General features: G+C 29.4%; 2 protein-coding genes across 2 annotated transcripts; both read left to right on the top strand.

The window, feature by feature from the left end:
* The first annotated feature begins 8,201 nt into the window (after positions 1-8,201).
* LOC100254818 (cyclin-U2-1) lies at positions 8,202-9,585 on the top strand. The gene is made up of 2 exons (XM_002275549.5): positions 8,202-9,039; positions 9,135-9,585. The coding sequence occupies exons 1-2, from the start codon at positions 8,615-8,617 to the stop codon at positions 9,397-9,399; spliced, it is 690 nt and encodes a 229-aa protein (XP_002275585.1). The 5' UTR covers positions 8,202-8,614; the 3' UTR covers positions 9,400-9,585.
* Positions 9,586-21,846: 12,261 nt separating this feature from the next.
* On the top strand, positions 21,847-23,364 carry LOC100259926 (putative expansin-B2). Its single transcript, XM_002275521.5, has 4 exons — positions 21,847-22,081; positions 22,185-22,297; positions 22,402-22,589; positions 22,908-23,364. Exons 1-4 carry the CDS (start codon positions 21,895-21,897, stop codon positions 23,239-23,241), a joined length of 822 nt encoding a protein of 273 aa, XP_002275557.1. The 5' UTR covers positions 21,847-21,894; the 3' UTR covers positions 23,242-23,364.
* The last annotated feature ends 216 nt before the right edge of the window (positions 23,365-23,580 follow it).

The raw sequence follows: 23,580 nt of genomic DNA, 5'->3' as shown, positions 1-23,580 counted from the left end.
TCAAGTGACAGACAGTGACAAGTGTTTATGATCGCCAAAAGTGAATAAATTTTGGATCAATTTTGTGGGCTTTGCAAGGCTGTAATGACCCAACTGGGAGTGTTGGACCACAATATTGTTAAGAGGTAACAGATACCCTAGACCATGTGATGACCCCATATCAATGGTCGCATTTAATACTCCTACCAATTTTCCATGCCCATTTTATATGTGGAGTGATCTTGTTCGAATTGCCAATTCAATGGATCAAATTGGGCCTCAATGACATCGACGTGGCATGTGGACGATGGCACCTAACATTTATTGGTCATGCCATCAATGACCTTACTTATTGGAATTTTTCTTCTTGTATCACATTTTTTTTCTGGGTTTTCAGTTTGAAGGATCATAGATGTGGGATATTTTCATGGTGCATGAATCTTGAAATGGGCCCTTGTTTGGTTCCGACAACGTACCTGGGTCACCGGCCATCTGAATTGTAGCTTAACAGGAAAACATGACTTGGAAGTTGCAACCATGACAGAGATGAATCATCCATGTGTTGTCAACTCCGAATGCAGATTCTCAAAAATGATTTGAGTCTGAAGTTTGGTACAATGGGCCCTAAAATCTGGATTCTTCTTCTTGTAAGATGGTAAAATCCAAATGAAAAATGTGAAGCTTATGGCCACTTTGGCAGTTACTTGCAAAAGCAGCCTAACTGAGGAGTGAGTGGATAAAATTTGGGCTCGGCTCCAAAGTGGCAAAAGTTAGTGGATCTATGCCAACTTAAGCAGGCCTAAAACTGTAGGCGTTCATCTTTGGACCAAATGGATGACTTGGGCTGGGTAGTAAGAACCTGATCCATAAACTTTTTTGGGCCTAACTAGAGTCCCATGGGCTTGTACTGATTGTTCATTTTCCACGAACCCATCCAAACTCAATTCTAATTGGGTTGGGGCGAAGACCAACACAATCAAAACCCAATTTAATATTTTTATAATTTTGTAATTTATATTTGTATACAATATTATTTGTTTTTTAATACTTGCTATTTTATAATCTAAATTTGATCTAAATTAGTATTCAAAGTTTGGTATATAAATGTATAAGGATTTAAGAAAAATGATAAGAAGAGTGTTAAAGAAATTTTTGGACAAACTCAACCCAATTATAACCATTGGGTTCAACTTGTTCCAACCTAAATATGACCAAAGCCCAACCCAACCCCAACCCCCACAATCCACCCAACCTGAGGTCCTACAAGTGGTATCAGAGTCGAGGTCACGGGTTCGAACCCCAGGGGTGTCGTTGGGGGGGAGATTGTTGGCAGATCGGAGGGTTGGCCGTGTCCATCAACTCCCCTTGTGTTCGCCGTGGGCGCTTGGGTGAATGCACTATAAGGCTAGGGTATGCGTCTTTCCTAACTGCAATTGCTTTTAGGAGAGTTGGTAGATCCTGAGGTCCTACACATTATATTTCTAGTTATCCTAAAATATTAAAATTTATTACCAAAATAAAAATTTTACAATAATTGACTATAAATTTAATAATTGGATAATAATTAATTTTCTCATTATATTTGTTTGAGTGCTTAGCTAGATTAGTAATTTCTGAGAAAATTCCTAAGTGTCTCTTAACTTAGTTTCTCCAAATTTTTTTTAGAATATTTGTCTAATGAAAATCAAGTTGTTGAATTTGCTAAGGGACCAAAGTATATAGTTGAGGTTGGAAGTGAATGAAATTGAATCAACTATATCTTTCGGATTGTGTTTTTTCTTGAAATATTGTTTTTGGAGTTGGAGAGACATTTTTTTTTATTTAGTGTTCAACATTCTCTTGATCTAGTTTCAAGTCAGATCAATCTAGATTATAATTTTTTTTTATCTCATCTCATTTCAATCGTTGGATCAAGGGTTTCTTTTCACTTAAAAAATAAAAATTGCTTCTTGAAATGTTGAGACACTTACAGTCATCATTCCATTGTTCGTCCATTGTTCTCTCTTTTACTTACCTAATTTGGGGTGTTTGATTGCCAAGAAAATTCAACTTTCTTATTATGATCCAAATTGTTTTCAAATAGTTTGATTCATTCATTCATATCTCAATTTCTAAACTATTTGGGTTTGAGTTAACACCCATTTTTCACTTGAGTGAGTTTCAAGAAGAGACCAAGATCAAGCTTAATGAGGATACCTAGTGTCCTTCAAAAGATGAAGGTATGTCACTGAAATGTGAAGATATTGGTCAAGTAGTCCGTGAAGGATTAGTATAAATGAAATTATATGAAAATGTAGAATTCTCCGGGAGATAGGTTTCTCTCTCTAAGCCCTTTCTCTTAAATGAAAAATTACATTCCACACACACATGATGGTAACCGTACAATGCTACTTAAATGGGTAGAGAGATGACCTATTTCCTTTTGGTAATTGTCAATGGTTTAGTAACCGTCACTCCACTTCCCATCAAAGTAAGGAGTAAAAAATAGGAAACTACTCTAATTATATAACCAATATTTTAGATATTAGATCAGATAACTCTATTTGAATAAAAGACTAAAGTCATACACATGTCATGTGGACATTAGAAAAATATCTAACAATTAGAGGACTTGAACTATGTAAATTCTTTTGCACATTCATGTGAAGGTATTGGCATGTGACTTGCATTTGAAAATTATTAGGGGAGCGTTGCTACATTCATACTTATATGTGATTTATACTCTACGGTGGAAAGTATTTGAAAAGAAAAGCAAAATTATAAAAATTTATAGGGTTAGATAATTTGTGTTATGAGACCTTTCCTCCCCGTCCCCCCTCTACATGTACCCCTTCTATGAGATTCACCTTCAATTTTGTTGTTAAAAGAAATGTTACAAAGTTTCCTAAATTGACATTTGCTACCATGTGATGTATTTTAGAATGGATTTGTTGTTGAAAAGATTAATTTATTAATATTGGAATTTTAATTTGAGAAAATATATTAAATCATAACTTTAAAATTTTTTAAAATTAATTAGGAATGTTGATTTTAATAGAATTTAGATGAGTATGACTTTTGTTTTGGAGTTCTAATTAAATTTTATTTTTAGAAATTGATAATATTTTTTTTTTTTATTTTTTTATAAAGTAAAAGGTTGAATTTTTAAAATTCAAAGGAATTCATTTCTAACCCAAATTGTATGATTTTAGTGTTATCATTTTATATTTTTGAATATTAAATTTATAAAATTTAGTTTGGTTGAAAATTACATGAATTACGAGAATAAATAGTGATGGTATGCAATAGAATTTTAATTTTGATTTTGATTTTTTTTTTTAATTCAGTTTAGATTGATTTTCTATCCAAATTAAGTGATTTTTGTATTTTTTTTTATTTCTTTTTTCAGTAATAATTTATAAAATAAAAAATAAATCTAAATTTTCATGAGAAATAAAAATAAATAAAAATAGCAATTTTTTTTTAGTCCTATTCAATTTTTTCTTGATGACAATTTTTTTAATTTATAATAAATTCATTTTTCATTCAAACTATACAAATTTTGTAGTTTAAATTGTTTTTAAGATAACAATTATCTTAAATTTTCAAACAAATTTATCTTAAAAAATAATAAGTTAAAATACAAATAACTCTAAAAATATCACTTAAGTCTTAAAAAAATACCCCTTAATTTAAGTTTTAAAAATATACCCCTTAAAAAATTCCCTCTTTTATTTTATTTTAATCTTTATTTTAAGGCTGGCCCAGGTTAGGTTTGGAACCTGACTTGCAACAGGTTTGGGCTTAAGGTCAAGTTTGGGCCCATCTGGATTCTGCTCCCCCACCATACACAACTTGTTTCAAGTGGCCCATGAATGTGGCCCACTGAAGTGTCGGTTCCTTAATTTTATACTTGATTTGAAAATTAACAAGACAAGCAAAAGGAGAAAAACACTAAAATATGGTCATCATCATACATTAAGGCCGTGTTTGGAGGATATATATATATATAGGATCTGATATCTTTCTATATTATATTCCATGAAAATGATGTCTTCCCATATTGCATTCAAATGTTTGATATTTTTTTAGATAAAAATACACTACATTTTAATGATTATTATAAAAAAAATATGAAATTTCTCTCACACTTATTATTATTTGAAAAATATTCTATAATTTATAAATTAGTAGCCAATTTTTTATTTCTTTTTTTATAATAATATTTTTAAATAAAATATTTAAAATTTATAAATAAGAAAAGTATGCTATGATGTTAAATATATGAAACCATTTGGTATATATTAAAATATTATATTTAACAATACCGTATATGAATATTATTTTAGGTTGTATTATTCACATAAATTTTAAAATTCTTTTCTTTTTTGAAGTAAAAAAACTTAATTTTTTATCAATTTTTTTTGTTTAAATATAAAAAATGAAGACAAAAATGAAAAACTAAAACTATTGTTGGTGACTGAAAAATTTGACAAAGAAAAAAAAATAGAGAGAAAAACCAAAGAAAAAATAAATAAATTTAAAATTAATAAATTATTTTTATATTTTCTTTAAATTCATGTCACTTATTCTCTTGTTATATAAATATTAAATAATTTTAAAATATTTAAATTTCTAAAAAAATTTAATTATATTTAATTTTTTTATTTTCTATAATAAAATTAAACATAAAAAAATTTATTTTTTAGTGTTTTCTTTTTTTCTTGAACTAAACATAGCATAAGGGATAATATATTTTTTCTTTTCTTTTTTTAATTTGATGTTATAAAAGAAAATTGGAATGACATAGAAACATGGAAGTACAAAATCCAAAGAATTCCAAGTACATTTTTGGAGGAGATATTTTTTTAATGGACCCATTCTGGTTTCGACAATGGTAGGTGCTACCATTCTTGGGCATTTAGATTCAGATCTAATTCAGCCCCCACTTCTACTCAAATATCAGCCCAATTAAAGCTATACGATTTTTTTTTGGTTTTTGGTACGAAGGTGCGAGCTCTCTCTCAATTTCATACATTTTCTAAGGCAAGATGCGTGCCACAAACAAACTCAAGAGCTACCTAAAAAGCTTAGAAAGTAGGAATTGAAGTTTGTGAATGTTTTTCCATACCAATTGCTTTTACATTAGTGATTAAATTTGGTTAAAATTTAAGTATGGATTTATTTAAAATTGATATAAGAGCTTATTTAATTTTAATTTTTTTTATTTTTGGAAAATAATTGAAAAAAAATACTAAAATTTTGATGAAATAGAAACGAGAAGAAGAAAACAGGAGCAAAGAAAGTGAATAGGGAGAGCAATAAATAGATGGGGCAGATACGAGACCTGAAAGGACCCACAAAATTTAACAAGACGACGATAAAATCTGTGGAAAAAGCTTGAGTTAGCAAATCAATTCCCAGGCTGGCATTGAAAATCAAATCTACCTGGTGGCTGTGGCTTTTGCAATTGGGGTTTGGGACCCCCTTTACATCAATTCTCTTCTCCAAACCCTCCCCATTTTTCTCTTCCATCCGCCTCGCAAGTACGGTACTTGGTCCCCTCAATATCTCGTTATCTTGTCAAAAATAATAATATCCTTTGAATGTAGCTGTGTGGTTCATGTATGGAGATATGGCCGGATTCATCATTAATTTTACTAGGAAAGATGCTACCATATGGTATCTTAGTATAACAATACCCAATGAACCATCACCCATCCTCAGATAGCTATTGTCACATTAGTCGCTCTTAGGTTGCCTAGTCTATTAGATGTGATTCTACATTTGTGTTTGAAAAATGAATGATTTTTAAAATCGATACCCATAATGTATGGTGAAATCTGAGTCATTTAATAAAATTAAAAATATATAGGGTTTGTATAAATTCAATACCCATCGAAGTTTGAATTTGGATCATTAACAATGAATGGTGAAATCTAAATCATTGAACAAAATTATAGATATATGTGATCAAGCATAAAGTAATGAAACTTAACTTATATATGTTGTATCACATGATTTGTGGTGTTTTTTTTATAGATACTAAAAAAGTGCATTTTGATACTATATACAGATCCAAAAAATAAAATTGTAAACTTTGACATACATACAAACAAACAAATAAAATCAATGTACAAAGGAATGAGATTTAGGTGGTGTTTGTTTTTTTACTTAATTCTAAGTATAACCTTAATGTTTAATAGTGTTAAATATTAGGTTGTTTGTCTTTATAGTATTTTATTTCTATTAAGTATTAAAAAGTAAAAAAAAAAAAAATCAATATGTCATTTTTTTTATTTAGAAAAAATTACATATTTTGGTTTTTTCTATTTAGTAAAAAAATTTATAATAAATCATGAAAAAATAAAAAAACAAACAACCTAAATTCTGAAAACAAATTACTTTTAGCAAAAAACTCAAAAAACAAATATCATTTTAAAGTACGTTTGATAGTAATTATACGAAGTGTTTCTAATTTTTTTAATACTTGAAAAATAAAAAATTTCAAATATTAGAAATGATAAAAATATTTCCTAAAATCACTGTAAAATACACTCTTAGATTTAAAATAATGAAATCAAATTTAAATACAAATCAACCAAACTTAAAATATGTATGTAACATTATCTAATTGATCTCGTTTTTCGATATAATCGAGACTATAACAAGACTCTTTGGTTTACTTTTGAAATTGCATTTAATGTAGATCTTGTAACCATATAACAAAGTGTGATTTAGTTTTCTCAATGCATGAAACTTGTACTTTTTGTATTGTATTGGATCACATCAAATAATAATAAATAAAAAAAAGACGGTGATCAACCAGCTTTTACGGGGTGATCTAAAAAATTACTAGAATTCAATGTTTAAAATATATAGTGTGTCAAGGAGTCTCCTGCGAAAATCTAGAACATGTGAAATTAAATGTATAGGTAATAAAAATAAGTAGGTTGCTTTAGTTTTGATACATTGAAGATGCCACCGGACTGAGTTAAGCTCATACATCTTTGTCAAAGGGGGAGGCCTTATGGGTTCAAGTTTAATTGTTAGTTGCTCAGTTTTAGTAATCAATATAACTTTACATTCATTAAACATTAATGTAACAACCAAATTTATTAATTGGAAGAAAATTATTATAACTATAGGTAGAACTCCTTTAATTATATTCATTTTCAAGAAGCTATATTTGGATAAGGGGAGTAGAAAGGAAAGGAAAGGAAAATATAATGAAAATGATGAGGAAAAGGGAAAAGGGGGAAAAAAGAAAATAAAAAAATTAAATTAAATTTAGTAGAAAAATATTTAATATTTTATCTTATTTTACATTTTTCACAATAAATAAAAAAATTTGAAGTTCTTTTTGTTATAGTGCAATAATAATATCTTAAGGTTTGAGGATGGATTACTTAAATGATGGCTCTTAAAACAGACTCACATTATGTGATATCAAATGTTATAAAAAGTTTAACTATCATTATTGTATATCGATTAATTTTTAGATAAAATAATTAAAGTTCAAATTATTGATATCAAAGTAAAAATTATGAGAACATTATATTAGGAAAATGATAGTAAAAATATGTAATGTGATATCTGAATGTCATAAAAGATTTGATCAACCCGTATTTGATACTAATTAATTAATTTTTGGATGACATCGAGGAATGCAACACTTTTTGTTTTTTCTAATACTTCATGTGATTCAAGTGAAATGTAGAGAATCAAATATACTTACCAAATTAATGATTGGAAAGATTAGTAAAGACCTATAAACTTATCCACACATTCAAAATGGTGCCAATGGGAAAAGACGGAACTCATTACAAGCCTGCAAATTGCCAAATTATAGACGGCACGAATAAAAAAAAGGAACAAAAAAAGGGGGCACCTTTTAGGGATAGTTCCCTGTAAAGTTTCTCAATTTATTTTCCGGATAAAATAATGCACGTGCAGCAAGTCACAAGGAAAGGAGAAAGAAGAGGTAGCAGTGAGCAGTGAGTAGTAGCTAGAAGCATTGCACGTGTAACAAGTAGTGGCGAGTTGGGGAAATGGTTTTGACACAAATCTCAAGACAAAGTTGTCAATAAATGCCGTCTAAAAGTGTGGGGTCGGAGGCACAAAAAACAAAAGTCTTTAAAGGAATACCAATTCCTCCATGCCCATTCTTGCCCTTCTACACACTGTCGGCGAGTCGTATTTTCGCCCTTTTTCTTTTCTATTTGGCCGAATGGGTGGATTAAACAAAGGAGAAAGCTAAGCTGGTTTGTCTGTACTTTGCATTTACAAAGAGGAGGCAAAGTATCTTATTATCCGATCTTCATATCTCTTCCTCCTCCTTCCACTCACCTTCCAATTGGCAATTCTCCCCATTCATCTCTCCCTCTCTTTCTATGTACATCAAGTACCTTGTACCCAAATGTTGTATAAATTCTTCGCAAACCCTCCATTTTTCTTAACACCCTCTTCTCTCTCTCTCTCTCTCAATTTCTCGATTCTTCCGCATACAAAATTTCCTTGAACCCCATTTCATAGCAATACCCTTCTGTCTCTCCCTCTCCCCCCTTGAACAAAGTTCTCTAAAACCCTTGATCCTTAATAGCAGAAACAGCAAAACTCCATCTCCCTCCCCCTCTCACTCTTTGAAAGCACAGAGATGGAATCATCATCATCATCATCATCATCTGCCCTCACAATCTCTCCAAGAAAGCTGAGGACCGATCTCTACTCCTACTCATACCAAGAAGATTCAAACACCCCACTAGTCATCTCAGTCCTGGCTTCTCTGATCGAGAGAACAATGGCCAGAAACGAAAGAATCGCAAAGAACAGCCCGAGGGGTCTGTCCAGATACCTGAGAACCGGGGTGTTTGATTGCCATGAGACTCCAGACATGACCATCCAATCATATCTAGAGAGAATCTTCAGGTATACCAGAGCTGGACCATCTGTATACGTGGTCGCCTACGTCTACATCGATCGCTTTTGCCAGATCAATCCCGGGTTCCGCATCAGCGCCAGCAATGTACACGGACTTCTCATCACCACAATCATGGTCGCCTCCAAGTACGTCGAAGACATGTGAGTAGAAACTTCTCCACCATTTTAGCTTTTCCTATCAAAAATATGTTTCCCATTATATAATTCTCATCTCCCTTCTCTTTCTTTTTTCACAGGAATTACAGAAATTCATACTACGCAAGAGTGGGAGGATTAACCACCAACGAAATGAATGAATTAGAGGTGGAGTTCCTATTCCTAATGGGCTTCAAACTGCATGTGAATGTGAGTGTCTTCGAGAGCTACTGCAGCCATTTAGAGAGGGAAGTGAGCATTGGAGGAGGATACCACATAGAGAAGACTCTCAGATGTGCTGAAGAAATCAAATCACGACAGATTGTCGAAAGGAGATACAATCGGATTGCCAGGGTCACTTTGTAAATTAAATTACCACTTTTTTTTTCTTTTTTTTTTTGTGGGTATTTTTGGGTCTAATGTCTGGTCAAAAGGGTTACTTAATTATAATGTATAGAAGAATGTATGGTTATGTTTTAGTTTTTCTTCCTTGATTTAGTGCTTCCAGTAGTAGGGGCGTGAAGAGTGATGTATAAATATGCTATTCCGCTATGAGAGTGCTTTGATTTTGCTGTAATTGTAAAAATTAAAATCTTATGATTTATACTTTTATTTCAAAAAATTGATACTTTTTTTTAATTATAAAATATTAAATAGTATAATTGCATTTTAAAAATATAAGTTGAAAAATAAAAATAAAAAGACATAAGAATGGGGAAATGAAAAATATTCCTTTTCTTGAAATAAAAATATCACCCCCTGTCGAGAATCTCTGCTGTTCATGTTCAAAAACCAATTTTAGTTTTTCATTTTAAATGGTTATATTTACTTTTTTAAAGTATGTTTTTAGAAAATAGCTTTTACTTTAATCATCAATAATCTTATGATTTTTCTTAAAACAATATTATTATGATCACTTCTTGACTTAAAAGTCCCATTGATAGTGATTTTATAAAATTCTTTTAATTTAAAAAGTGTTTTTAAAAATATATTAGGTGATTGATAAAATTTTAAAAACACTTTAAAAAGTTTCAAAAATTATTTTTAGCATTGAAAAATCAATAGTAGGGTTTTATGAAGAACACTTTATCTTAAAAACACTTATGAAAAAAACACTTTGAGCAAACACTCTTTTAATCAATAATTTTAAGAAATGTTTCTAACTTTTCTAATATTAGAAAATTTTTATTTTTCAAATATTAAAAACTTCCTAAAATTATTGTCAAGCACACTTTAAGTAATTTGAAAGTTAAACATCAAATTATATATGATATTGTTGTTTTATATTTTATTATTATTATTTTATATTTTGATTTTATTTATTTATATTTCATTCAATTTATTTAGAATTAATTGATTAAAATAGATAAAATAATTTTCATATTTATGAATTTAACTCCTTCCATATTTTTGTTTAAAAATTAACCTATTTTTGACATAGATACCTTTTATTATTTCAAGTATTTACATAAATATTTTAAAAGAAAACTATTATTTTTATAATAAAAAAATAAGTATATTTTTTTTATCAAAATCAAACTAAAATATGAATAAAAAGTTAAAATTTTAAAATTGGATTTCCAATTACTCTTATAATTAGATAACCCATTTATTTATATATTCAACTGCTTCTTCAACCATTTAAAAATATGTTAGACATTAATTTTAAGATGCGTTTTTAATCTAAAAAATATTTTTTGAAAAAAATAGAAACACTTTCAAAAATTTCAAAAATCATTTATAATATTTTTTATAAAAACATTATATAAATGATTATCTTAAAAATATTTTTAGGGAAAACACTTTTATAAAAAAATATATATCAAAATTTTAAATTTTATTATATATTTTGAGTTGAGAGGAATAATTCAAAAATTACCCTTTTAAACGATGCTATATTTTGTGAAATCGAATGATTTCAATTTCGCTGAATTGATGTAGTCCACATAAACATAAAATCCCACCAATAAAATGGAACCATAAGAAATGCCAAGGAAGCCTCCTTTCATTTCAAAGAAAAGAGCACCATCAATCAGTGTCGTTTCCACAATCCTAAAATAGACTGTGCTTGTCCTCACATGACGTTCCCCAGTTCAAATCCCATGTCAGACGACTCAGACTGCAGTAGAAGACTCATTTCATTTTCATTGTGACCAGCACCCACTACCCACCAGTAGATGCTCTTGCCAGTTGCCACCACTGTTTCCCCTAAAATTGACCATGGGAAGTGAAATTCAATGCCAAACGAACCGAAACAAGATTAATTTATAACCTATGATTGATTAATATTCAGAATATTAATTGGTTTTTATTTTTTTATAAGATAAAGTCTGAGTTATGAACTGGTTTTGGCACAATTGGACATAGCCTTATTTTAATTTTGTGGACAATGTTTTTTAAGTTGACCTTATCTTCCTTGTATGGATGAATGATTTAATTAGACTAAGTAACGATTTGATATATTAAAACATTATATTATAAACTTATATATATGGATACTAATCATAGTGTATTACCAACAGAAGACAAGTTTTGGTAGGGAAAAGGAAAAGGTGAAGTGATGAGTGGACAGGGAGTTGATATGAGAGGCATCTTCTGCATTATAGGGACTCAAACTAACAATAATTAAATCGTTTCATTTCCTTTCCTTTTGTTTTATTGCTTAACAATGGCTTAGTGCTTTCTTTATGTCATCCTTTTATGAGGTTTTAGGTCATAGCCTTTTAGGCCATGACCTACCAATGAGACTATTTTTCAAAAAAAAAGTGGCTTCACACGCTTGCCTATAGATTTATAACATAACATCTAAGTGGGGAATATGAATAAATTTATAACATAATGTATTGACATCTAAAATCATAATTTATGAACAAAAGAAGTATTAAAAGTTCTAGTGAAAATAATTCAAACGCATTAGTAAGATTCTCTATTTTAAACATGACATAATGGGTTTCAACCAAAGGTTCTATACTTAATGTTTCGAGTATGACCTAAAATTCTCTATTCTTATGTGTTTGGATTGAAAATGATGATTATTTTTCCCGTGTTCGATTACTGATATTAAAAAGCGTTTTCAATTTTTTTTAGTATTTAAAGATTTTTATTAAAAAAATTATTTTCAAAAATTAAAAAAAAAATGTTATAAACGCTTTTTAAAGTCATTGTATCGTCCACCCCTGAATAAGCAATAAGGCATGGGTGTTTTGGAATGATCCCACTTTGAAAGCTCAATCTCGAGAGAATCATAACTCCGCTACCAACAGAAAACGAGATCTCGACCAGTTTGGAATCTGATCATCTGGGCGATGACTAACTCAGACATTTGAACTTGACTCCCGTGTAAACAAGCAAAAAAAAAAGCCTTATGCTATAAACCCAAGACAGAAATATTTGTATTAAATGAATGCACTATTACTTCCTTTCGAGATCTTTTAATGAATGGTCGAAGATGCAACTAGTAAAACAGGTTCCTAAATGTGTTTGATAGTGTATCTCTTAGGTGTTTTTTTAAAAATTATTGAAAATGATTTTAAATATTTTAAATATATTTCTTAATTTTTACTAAATACCTGATTTTTTGGTAAACACATTTTTAATTAGAAGTGATTTTTAAAAACACTTGTCATATAATCTAAGATGATAAATTTGTATGATGGCAACTGCATTATTGTCTGAAAATGAGGGAAGAATGAATGGATCTATCATCTATCTAGTTTTGATAGCAACAGCACTGAAAAAAGTAAAAAAAAAAAAGAACATGGTGGTGGTTGTTGAAAAGGTTGAGTCATGTTGGAGCCTTCGGTGATGATGTTAATTTATTGAGATTCCCCATACATACAAAATTACAAATAGAGAGAAAGACTTCGGTGGTGGACCCTCAGCCCTCAACGGCTCAACCTCACCATATATATAAGACCTCACACTAATGCCAAAACCATGCCATTCTTTAAAATAATGTTACACTTTGATGGCCCAACTACTATCTAATTAATTTCTTTTTTTAAAAGAAGCAAAAAATAATAGTAATTTTTATATAAAATATAAAAACTCTTAAACACTTAAATTAAAAATATAAAAAATTAAGATATTGAGAAAAATTTACTACCTAAAATTTTAATTTTTTTATTGTAATTTTTAAAAAACATAAACTAAGTTTATACTTTTTATCAAAGAATTTTCATTTTATATAGAAGTTCTTATCATATTTTATTTTTAAAAATAAAAAAAATAGGAAGTATATTAAACATATTTAATATTTTTTCTAATTTTATATAGTTATAGTATATTTTAAAATAATTTTATTCAAAATAAGGGTGTTTTTAACAATTTTCTAAAAAATTTAATTAATATACATCTACCACCCCAATCACTTTGGAGAAAAATATGGAACTCCATTGTTTTCTAAAAATAAGATAAATCATGTGAAAAAGTATAAGAAACATATTTGATGGTTGCATGAAATTACTCTTTAAAATTATTTTTAACATTTGGAAAAGAAAAATTTGAAGTTATAAACTTCTTTTAATCTTATAAACATATTTTAAAACTCTCAAGAGTCCATCGGGTTTATAACAAATAATATATATATAGAGTGGAAAACAAATCATTATAAATAATATCAAAATTAACCCGAAACAGATAATATTTATATAATTCATAATAACTTGTTATAATATTTAACATCATTTTTATAAACCCGACATTACTTTCGTATGTATGTTCAAGGTAAATTTTTTTATGGCCACACCAAAGACATTACTTAAGACAACACATTTTGCCAAAAATAAAAACTAAAAAAATTCCAATACCCTAATAATAAAAGAATTCAAGATGGGTATAAGGCTAATATTTAATTTTAGTCACATTGAAGAAGACAAAGATTCATTAAAACCAAATGAAAACAGGGTTTGGAAAGAAGGAAGAAGCTTGAGAGAGGCAGCATTGTCCCTAATCTATCATAAAAACAAGTTTAAGAAAGAGGGAAGAAGCTTAGAGCTAGCAGCATTTTCTCTAATCTATACTATTCATGTTTGGTGTTATCCTCCTTTCCGACCATTTTTTTTTATATCATATTGTCCAATCTCAACCTTTTACTTTATTCATAATACAGCTCATCCTGTTCCTCCACTTCTCTTTTACACACACTCATATATCTACATATATAAATATATATTTCATAAATAAAAAATGTGTTACAATTTATATCAACAATACTAGAAAACTTGTAATGGAGAAAAAAAATATATATAAATAATTTATATTCTTAGGTGTTTGTTAAACCAATTTGATAACTTAAAATAAGTTAATAACTTAATTTAAATTATTAAGTAAATTAATTATATTTGGTAAAATAATTTAGAAATAATAAATTAAAAATAATGAAATCATCTCCACTTTACGAAAGTAACTTTTCACAATTTTTCAACCTAAAAAATATTAATTTTGGACAAAAATGTCCTCATATTTTTTAATAAAAATAATAATTTCTTTTAAAACACACATGTTAATAATAAAAATGTTGAAATATATTTATGTAAAAAAAAAAGGGTTACTCTTCAAGTTCAAATATGTGAGAGGTTAATTTTATAAATTTAGAATTTTTTTATCATTTTTAATCAATTAATCCAATAATGACTTAAAATAAAAAATAATTTTAAGTAATAAGCAAAAACAAATAATTTATTCTTGAGTCCACATTTTTATTTTACTTTTTTATTATATTTGCTCTAATTACTTCTATGATTTCTTTTACTACTCTACGATTTTTATTATCACTTAACCTTCTTTATCCTAATTATAATTTATGAGGATAAATATATTAATTTGATAATTTAGTTAAATTAAGTTCTTAAGTAATAAATATTGAGTTTTACCAAACACCCCTTAATAAAATATTAAACTAAAAAAAAGAAAAAAAAAAAAACAAAGAAGGAAATGGGACCATTGCATGCAACTTTAAGTATAAAGAAAAGGAAATTAGGGGTAATAATTAGTAGGGGAATCTTCTTATTATTTTATTACTTAGACGAATGTTGTAAAATGCTTGAACAACCTTTACATCTATACATAATTTTAATGAATTAAAAAAAAAATTGTTGGTCCTATCTCATACTTTCATCATTTCCATTAGACACCCACCAAACTTGTAACCTTTATTTAATTTTAATTTAATTTAAAGTCTGTCTATGCTTTATTTATTTATTTTTTTAATATTAAAAAATAAAAAGGCTACGTGTTGATTTTTTGTTCACTCATGATATGCTGTGATGTGGCTGTGAAATGTTGTCACAAACATGCCAACATTTTTTTTATTTATTTAAAATTGTTATCCAAATATATTTATAATATTGATTGGTTAGGTGAGAGAGCAAGCCCAAGCCCAAGCCCAAGCCCAAGCCCAAGCCCACTTTACCTAAGTTGGGCTCAGTTCTGAGGATAAGAAATGGCTGGGCTTACTTTAGTGGCCCTATGGAGCTTCTAATACAGCAGGTATTATCTGGGCTCAATTAGATGGTCTAATGGACTTTTCATAAAAGTACGGTAATTTTAAAAAATTATGCTTAAATTATTGTAGTAGGAAAAATAATTCCAAATCTATGACAGTTTTTGTCAGGTAGGAGAGTAGAAGAGCTGATTTTTTTGTCAACTTGGAAATTGTCTTTTGAAAAGACAATTTCCACCAAAACAAATATAAAAAAAATTTAATTCCTCAAAAATCGTCTTTTGAAAAGATAATTTCCACCCTAACAAACATATAAAAAAAATTAACCACACAACAATCATCTTTTGAGAAAACGATTTCCACCAAAACAAATATATATATATATATATATATATATATATATATATATATATATATATATATATATATATATATATATATAATTAACCACTCAGAAATCGTCTTTTCAAAAGACGATTTAAAATTTTTTTAAAAATTAATTCCAAATCATCTCTTGAAGAGACGATTTCCTTAATATATATATATATATATTTAAGTAGAAATCGTATCTTCAAAAGATGATTTCCCAAAAAAAAAAAAAATTACTACCCAGGAAATCATCTCTTCACCACCCAAATTTCAAACTTTTATATATTTTAATACCTTTAATTATCTCCATATTATAAAAACAAATAATACAAATTAATATAAAAATATATTATAAATCCATTTTAAAATTAAAAAATTAATTATACTCATATAATTATTATAAATATATATATATAATTAATTAATTTAATTTACTAAATTTAATATAAGATAAATAATATTTATCTTTTTTTTTCTTTCACTTTACAATTAAAAAAAACTATTATCAATTTATATAAAAAAATGAGTTTAAAAAAACAAATTTGTTATTAATTTATTAAATAATTATTTACACAATAAATAATTTTGTTTTGTTTTAATTTTTAAATTAATTATATTATATAAATTTTAAGGTTAAAAATATTAATCTTTTAAGTTAAAATTTCATGTGTTGTCATAACTCTTATAACATATGTTAGGAATTTGAGGCTAATCCAAACTATGGTAATCACCCTAGAGGGAGGGGGGGTAAATAGGGTGATGGTCTATTTTTCACAAATTTAAACTATGCAAAAATAAGAGACAATTATATGCAAATATATAATAAACAAAATAAACACAATTGCATATAATTTAAAAGAGTTAGGGAAGAGAGAGTGTAAACATGAGAGTTTATAGTGGTTCGACACTTCCTTACCTACGTCCACTCTCCTCAACCTCCTAACCGAGTGAGGGTTCCACTATCTTGAAACTTCAACCAAACTTCCAGTCTCTTTACAATTGGATTATGGTTCCAATTCACCCTCTTGGACTTTTGGCTCCAAGCACCCTTTACACTTCTTCAAGAGATATCCCTCTCTTGAACAACCTCTCAAGTGATACCCCTCACTTGAGAAAATTCCTCACAAAGATATACAAATAATGATCTCTCAAAATCATAGTAATAGAACTTTAGGTTCAAAGATACAAGAAAAACTAGGATTGAATGGTGTACTAAAGATATGCAAGTTTTGGAATAATGGTGCACTCAAAAATACTCTTCCAAGGCTCAAATATAATCAAGAAAGATTTGAGAAGGTTTAGCTTATGAAACAATGAAGTTTGGAGCCTTTTTATAGAAGAAAAAAGTCATACTAGCCGTTGGGGGTTCGACCGATCGAGCTAGGGGTCGATCGGTTGACTAGTCGTTAGGGAAAGTGACCGTTGAGCCTCAACCGGACTTCAACCGGTCCTCGACCGGACCTCAACCGGTTGAGGTTCAACCTTGACCGGGAAGAGAAGGCCATTGGGAGAGAGAGAAACTTTTTTGCCTCCCTCAACCGGTCCTCGACCGGACGAGCACAACTGGTCGACCGGTTGAGCCATTCTTTTGGCTCAACACTCAACTTTTTTCAACTTAAAACCTTTTAACACAAGTTTGAAAATCATTTAACACAAGGTTTTAGTTGAAAACATGAAATCATCCTATTCTTAAGATATTTAAAATAATATTACTCTTGGATGATTTTGGTGCATAAATAAAGAATGAAATGCATGAAAGTCCTAGTGCACCAACAACCTTACAAAGAGATCTTAATAAACTTTGGTCTTGAAAAACTCTTCTCTTTGAGGTGGTCTTCTTCTTCATGATTTCTCCTTGGCTTGATTTGTCTTTGGATTGCCACTTTGGAAGTCGTCTTGCCTAATCACATTTGAAATATGATCATTAGTTCTAAACCTTGTTTTGTTATCATCAAAATCAAGATTAACCAAACCTTGGTTTCACAACATATTATACTTCATCACACAAAATTGAAGACCATTTGCTACCCTCTCATAGCTAGCCCATAGGTATAGGAGAATCTCACCTATTGCATGTGTTATCATTTCCACCCATTTAATACTTCACCAATCTGACCGTTATACTCCACCTATACACTACACTCATTCTACCTTTTTCCAACTTCTCATACACTATAAATTACCTTCTTCATTCTCATTTTTACCTTCAAACTTCTTCATTCTAATTTTTACCTTCAAACTTCTTTACTTTCATTTTCCCCATCTTCCCCATTTGAAACTCAATTTTTCACTTATCAGTTTTTCACATTCCATCACTTCTATCTATATCCCTCGTTCTCTTTGATAGACTTCTAAGCATATCTCATCTATTTTCTTCAACACTCACACTGTTTATATGGTAATATTTTTGCTTTATTTTTATTTCAAGTTATTTTATAATGTATAGTTTTTATTATTATATAAGTTTTTAAATTTATTTGGATTATGTAATGTTAGTTTGAATAATATTTATTGGAAATTATTATTTTAAATAGATTAAATCATTTAAAAAAATAAAAGATATATTATTTTATTCGTAGGTCCCTTTCCCAATATTTAAAAAATTGAATTGGGATGTAATTAACTCCATGGTTGACAATGATTTAATAGCACACATTAGCTTATGGAATGACTCAGATGAATTATTTAAGGGTTTGCGGTTTGAGAGTAAGGTAGACTTACAATATGTTGTTAAACGTTATTCCATATGTAGGAATCAACATTTGATTGTTATTGAATCTGAGCCAGATATGTGGGCTGTAAAGTGTAAAAAATGGTATGAGGGTTGTAATTGGAGGCTTCATGCATGTCGTCATAAATCTCATAGTTTGTTTGAGATAACAAAGTATATAGGTCCTCATACTTGTGTTTACCCTAAACTATCACAAGACCACTCACAATTAGACTCCACATTCATTGCACAAGAAGTTTAAAATATAATCCAAAGTGATCACACAATTTCAATTGCTCTGTCAACCAAGTCAAATGAAGGTGAAGAAGTTTGAAGGTGAAAATGAGAATGAATAAGGTAATTTATAGTGTATGAGGAGTTGGAAAAAGGTAGGATGAGTGTAGTGTGAGGTAGAGTATAACGGTCAAATTGGTGGAGTATTAAATGGGTGAAAATGACAACATATGCAATAGGTAAGATTCTTCTATACCTATGAGCTAACTATGAGAGGGTAGCAAACGGTTTTCAAATTTGTGTGATGAAGTATAATAGGTTATAAGGGTTATGACAACACATGAAATTTTAACTTAAAAGATTAATATTTTTAACCTTAAAATTTATATAATATAATTAATTTAAAAATTAAAACAAAACAAAATTATTTATTTTTTAAATAATTATTTAATAAATTAATAACAAATTTGTTTTTTTAAACTCATTTTTTTCGTATAAATTGATAATAGTTTTTTAATTGCAAAGTGAAAGAAAAAAAAACAACAATAGATAAATATTATTTATCTTATATTAAATTTAGTAAATTAAATTAATTAATTTTATAATATATATTTATAATAATTATATGAGTATAATTAATTTTTTAATTTTAAAATGGATTTATAATATATATTTTATATTAAATTGTATTATTTGTTTTTTATAATATGGAGATAATTAAAGATATTAAATTATATAAAAGTTTGAAATTTGGGTGGTGAAGAGATGATTTTTTGAGGTAGTAATTTCTTTTTTTTGGGAAATCGTCTCTTGAATATATATATATATATATATATTTAGGGAAATCATCTCTCTTCAAGAGACGATTTCAAATTAATTTTTTTTAAATAGACGATTTTTTTGGTTGAGTGGTTAATTTTTTTTTACATATATTTGTTTTGGTGGAAATTGTTTTCTTAAAAGACGATTTCTGAGTGGTTAATTTTTTTTTATATGTTTGTTAGAGTGGAAGTCGTCTTTTCAAAAGATGATTTTTGAGGGATTAATTTTTTTTTTTATATATTTGTTTTGGTGGAAATTGTTTTTACAAAAAAAAAAACAACTCTCCTTCTCCTACCTGGCAAAAACCGTCGTATATTTGGAATTATTTTTCCTATTACGGTAATTTAAGAATATTTTTTTTAAATTACCGTACTCTTATCAAAAGTCCATGGTCTAATACGACCCTATGTGACATCCCATTTGTTGAAAGATTGCCAATAATTAACATAATTTTTTTTTTCAGTATTTTGAAATTGGAAAATTATATTTGCATCCAATAAATTTCTCTTTATATCCACCATATTCACACATTCACTTAAAAATATTAACCTTATTAATACATTCACTTATTAAATTAGTAATTGACTTAAGAATTTAAGTTATTATGCGCTGAACAATAACATATACCACACTTTTGAGCTTTAGTCCTAACACTTTTGCTTCACGGCAACTTTCTTTATGTATGTCATCCTAACACTTTTGCTTCACGGCAACTTTCTTTAGGTATGTGCATGGTTTCAACAAATGGGAAGATCGAAAATAAAGATGTAGTCAAATAATAAGCTTGAAATTATGTTAATTTGCTAATTAATTGAAAATTTTAGCTGTTAGATAATAGGTTAGGCTGATTTCAGCTTCAGGCCTTATTTCTCTTCAACGTCTCATCACTTATCTCGCGCTTCCTTCCATTTCACCTGCCAAAACATTTTTCATACACGGGCTATTTCAAGGGCTTCTTTTGGGTTTCAACCCAAATTATAAAAAAAAAAAAAAAAAAAAAACCTATAATGCATTTGATAACCACGTGAAACCCTAGCTTCAATTAGGACTGACAAAGTTTAATAAGATAAATGAATACGATACGAATTTAACATACTTTTCACATATTTGAGTTGAGTATAAATAAATTTAAATCTAATTTCTATCGATCTACATAACCCATTTCATAAATAGTTAATTTTTGGATCAACTTGTATATCATAAATTTAACCTGAATTGATCTACCTAGTAATCCATGATTAACTTAATTATATCTTTAAATTATTTAATCTATATTTGACTCATTCAAAATTCATTTTTAAATAAAAAAGTTAAGTAAATTATAAACATATTTGATTAAGACATTAATCATAAATTTATAAATAAAACTTAATTAACTTAATTATTAAGTAAGATGACTTAAGTTATAAATGGATTAAATGAGTTAAAACACGTGTTACCCATTTAATAATTGAGTAGCATTTCAGTTTATATTTTTGATATGATCATCATTCGTATCATATTTAGGTCCAATTATGTAATAAAATACCTAACCTTTGATATAACACGAATACGATCCACTGACATGAATTGCCATTGACCATATACCAAGACATCTACATGAGAAAACTGTTAAAGGGACACTGAAAATTAGTGTAACGTATTGAATTAATGTTGTCCATAATGTTCGGTAAACACGCACTTCCGTTCACACAAAATATAAAGAAACATTTAAATCACAATCAAAGCAAGACTTTCACCCTGTAGAAAAATGGCCTGGTGAGAGACATCAGCTAGAAACCTTAATCCTCGCCAAATATCACGGGCCCTTATCTTGACCCCTGTAGCTTGTCACGGTTGATGACCGTTTTGTGTAACGACCCCCGTATCAGATATTCAACTGCTAATAACCACCATTAACGGCAGCATTCCTGGAATGTTTCGTTTTCTCTTTTCAGTGGGTTTTGTCCAAATAGGTGGGTCCCTGTTTGGCATGACAATAATTAAAAAGAAGGAAATGAAGCATTAAAATTTTGAACCCTTAGTCTAAAAGATCCCTTTCTTTTTAATTTTTGTTAATTACTTCGATCAGATGTTTTAATTTTGTAAAAAAGATAACCTCTATGTAGTCTAACTCATTTTTTTCCTTACAAAAGTAGAACCAAATTTCTCGCCTTCATGGCCTTAATTTGACTTATTAAAGGAAACCAAACAAGGTCTTTCCCTCTATAAATGATCAGGCAGTAATACATCAAAATCCACAAGCCTTAGCTAGCTTCATTTGGCAGTCTCTCTACTAGTGGCCATGGCTATTCTTCTTCATCCTCACCCATTTTCTTTCATCATTCTTCTATCTCTTTTCTCTCTTCTACTAAACCCCTGTTCCTGCTCCCACCGCAAACACCTCAACGTCTCCAAGCTTCAATCTGATACTGACTGGTCCCCTGCCGGTGCAACCTGGTATGGACCGGCTGCGGGTGCTGGAAGTGATGGTAATGCCTGATATATAAAATAATCAAAACTGAACATATATATACATGCATTTTTCCTACATTTGTTCCTGGTGTTCAAACTTTTCAACGTTTTTGTGTGTAGGTGGGGCTTGTGGATATGGGGATGCAGTAGAGAAAGCTCCATTCTCAGCAAAGGTATCGGCTGGAGGCCCATCTCTGTTCAAATCAGGCAAAGGATGTGGAGCTTGTTATCAGGTGCATGCAGCAACATATTCCAGCGTGTAATTAATATATCCTTTTAATTATGTAATAATACTAATTAATTAATATTAATGCATGCTTATTTTTTCATTTTTCAGGTGAAGTGCACAGGAAATGAAGCATGTTCAGGGTCTCCGGTGACTGTGACGATAACTGATGAGTGCCCTGGTTGTGTCTCGGAGTCTACTCATTTTGACCTAAGTGGTACTGCCTTTGGAGCCATGGCTACGCCTGGCCAGGCCGATCAACTGCGCAATGCCGGTATCTTGCAGATACAATATAGAAGGTCAGTGTTCCACTGAGAATTAATTCCTTTGATCAGTTTCTTATAGTTGATGTAATAAATTTTAATTTCTAAGTTCTTGATAATTAAAGCATGGGAAAATTACTTTTTTTTTTTTTCAATTTCTGTTGCAAATTAAGAACAAATATTCTTAACTTACAGAAAATATATATTTTATTATATTTATTGGACAAGTATTTCCATGTAAAGAAAACCACTTGATAGGCCGTAGACTTTCCTTCTTTGACCAACAGGCATTTTAGTTCTTCTGTGTCTCCATTTTAACCATCTTGACTCTTATCTGAATAAAACGGCTGACAGGGTTGAGTGCGAGTATCCGGGTGCATCAGTGGCCTTTCACGTGGATTCAGGTTCCAACCCTAATTACTTCGCTTCCCTAATTGAATATGAAGACGGAGATGGTGAGCTTGCAGGGGTTGATCTACAGCAGGCTCTTCACTCAAACTCTTGGGTTCCCATGCAACAGTCTTGGGGCGCAGTTTGGAAACTTGATTCCGGATCTGGGTTGCGGGCTCCTTTCTCAATCAGGCTAACTGCACTTGAATCTGGCAATACCCTTGTCGCCAAAAATGTCATTCCGGCCGGATGGCAGCCCGGAAAAACTTATCGATCACTTGTCAATTTCAATGCCTGAGCTTATTGCTTACGTACCTGATTCGCTAGCTTTTGAGACAGACATAATAAGTGGCGGAGGCAGGGGATAACTTTTAGAACATATGTAAAGTTTGCCCGATTATAAATGATGTGGGTTTTAACATCTTTCAGGGGGTAAAAACTAGGTCTAGGTTCGATTACCCTCGTGAGAAGTGAAGGTTTTTATTTTTTAATTTTTTTTTATTTTTTATTTTTATTTTTTATTTTTAACATTTACAGGGGACACCTGCCCCGGGCCTTTCCTCGATCCAGGACCTAATTATTATTAAGGAAATACAAATTATCTTAAATAAACTTAATTCCTTTATGATACGTTTGA

Source organism: Vitis vinifera, chromosome 15, assembly GCF_030704535.1.
Source record: "Vitis vinifera cultivar Pinot Noir 40024 chromosome 15, ASM3070453v1".
Taxonomy (NCBI): domain Eukaryota; kingdom Viridiplantae; phylum Streptophyta; class Magnoliopsida; order Vitales; family Vitaceae; genus Vitis; species Vitis vinifera.
This window is presented reverse-complemented; position numbering and strand designations above follow the sequence as displayed.

Coding starts and splice junctions, on each gene's coding strand:
- LOC100259926 (XM_002275521.5), top strand. CDS start 21,895: ATGGCTATTCTTCTTCATCCTCACCCATTTTCTTTCATCATTCTTCTA. Junction 22,082..22,184: donor TGCGGGTGCTGGAAGTGATG/GTAATGCCTGAT, acceptor TTTTGTGTGTAG/GTGGGGCTTGTGGATATGGG. Junction 22,590..22,907: donor TTGCAGATACAATATAGAAG/GTCAGTGTTCCA, acceptor AACGGCTGACAG/GGTTGAGTGCGAGTATCCGG.
- LOC100254818 (XM_002275549.5), top strand. CDS start 8,615: ATGGAATCATCATCATCATCATCATCATCTGCCCTCACAATCTCTCCA. Junction 9,040..9,134: donor TCCAAGTACGTCGAAGACAT/GTGAGTAGAAAC, acceptor CTTTTTTCACAG/GAATTACAGAAATTCATACT.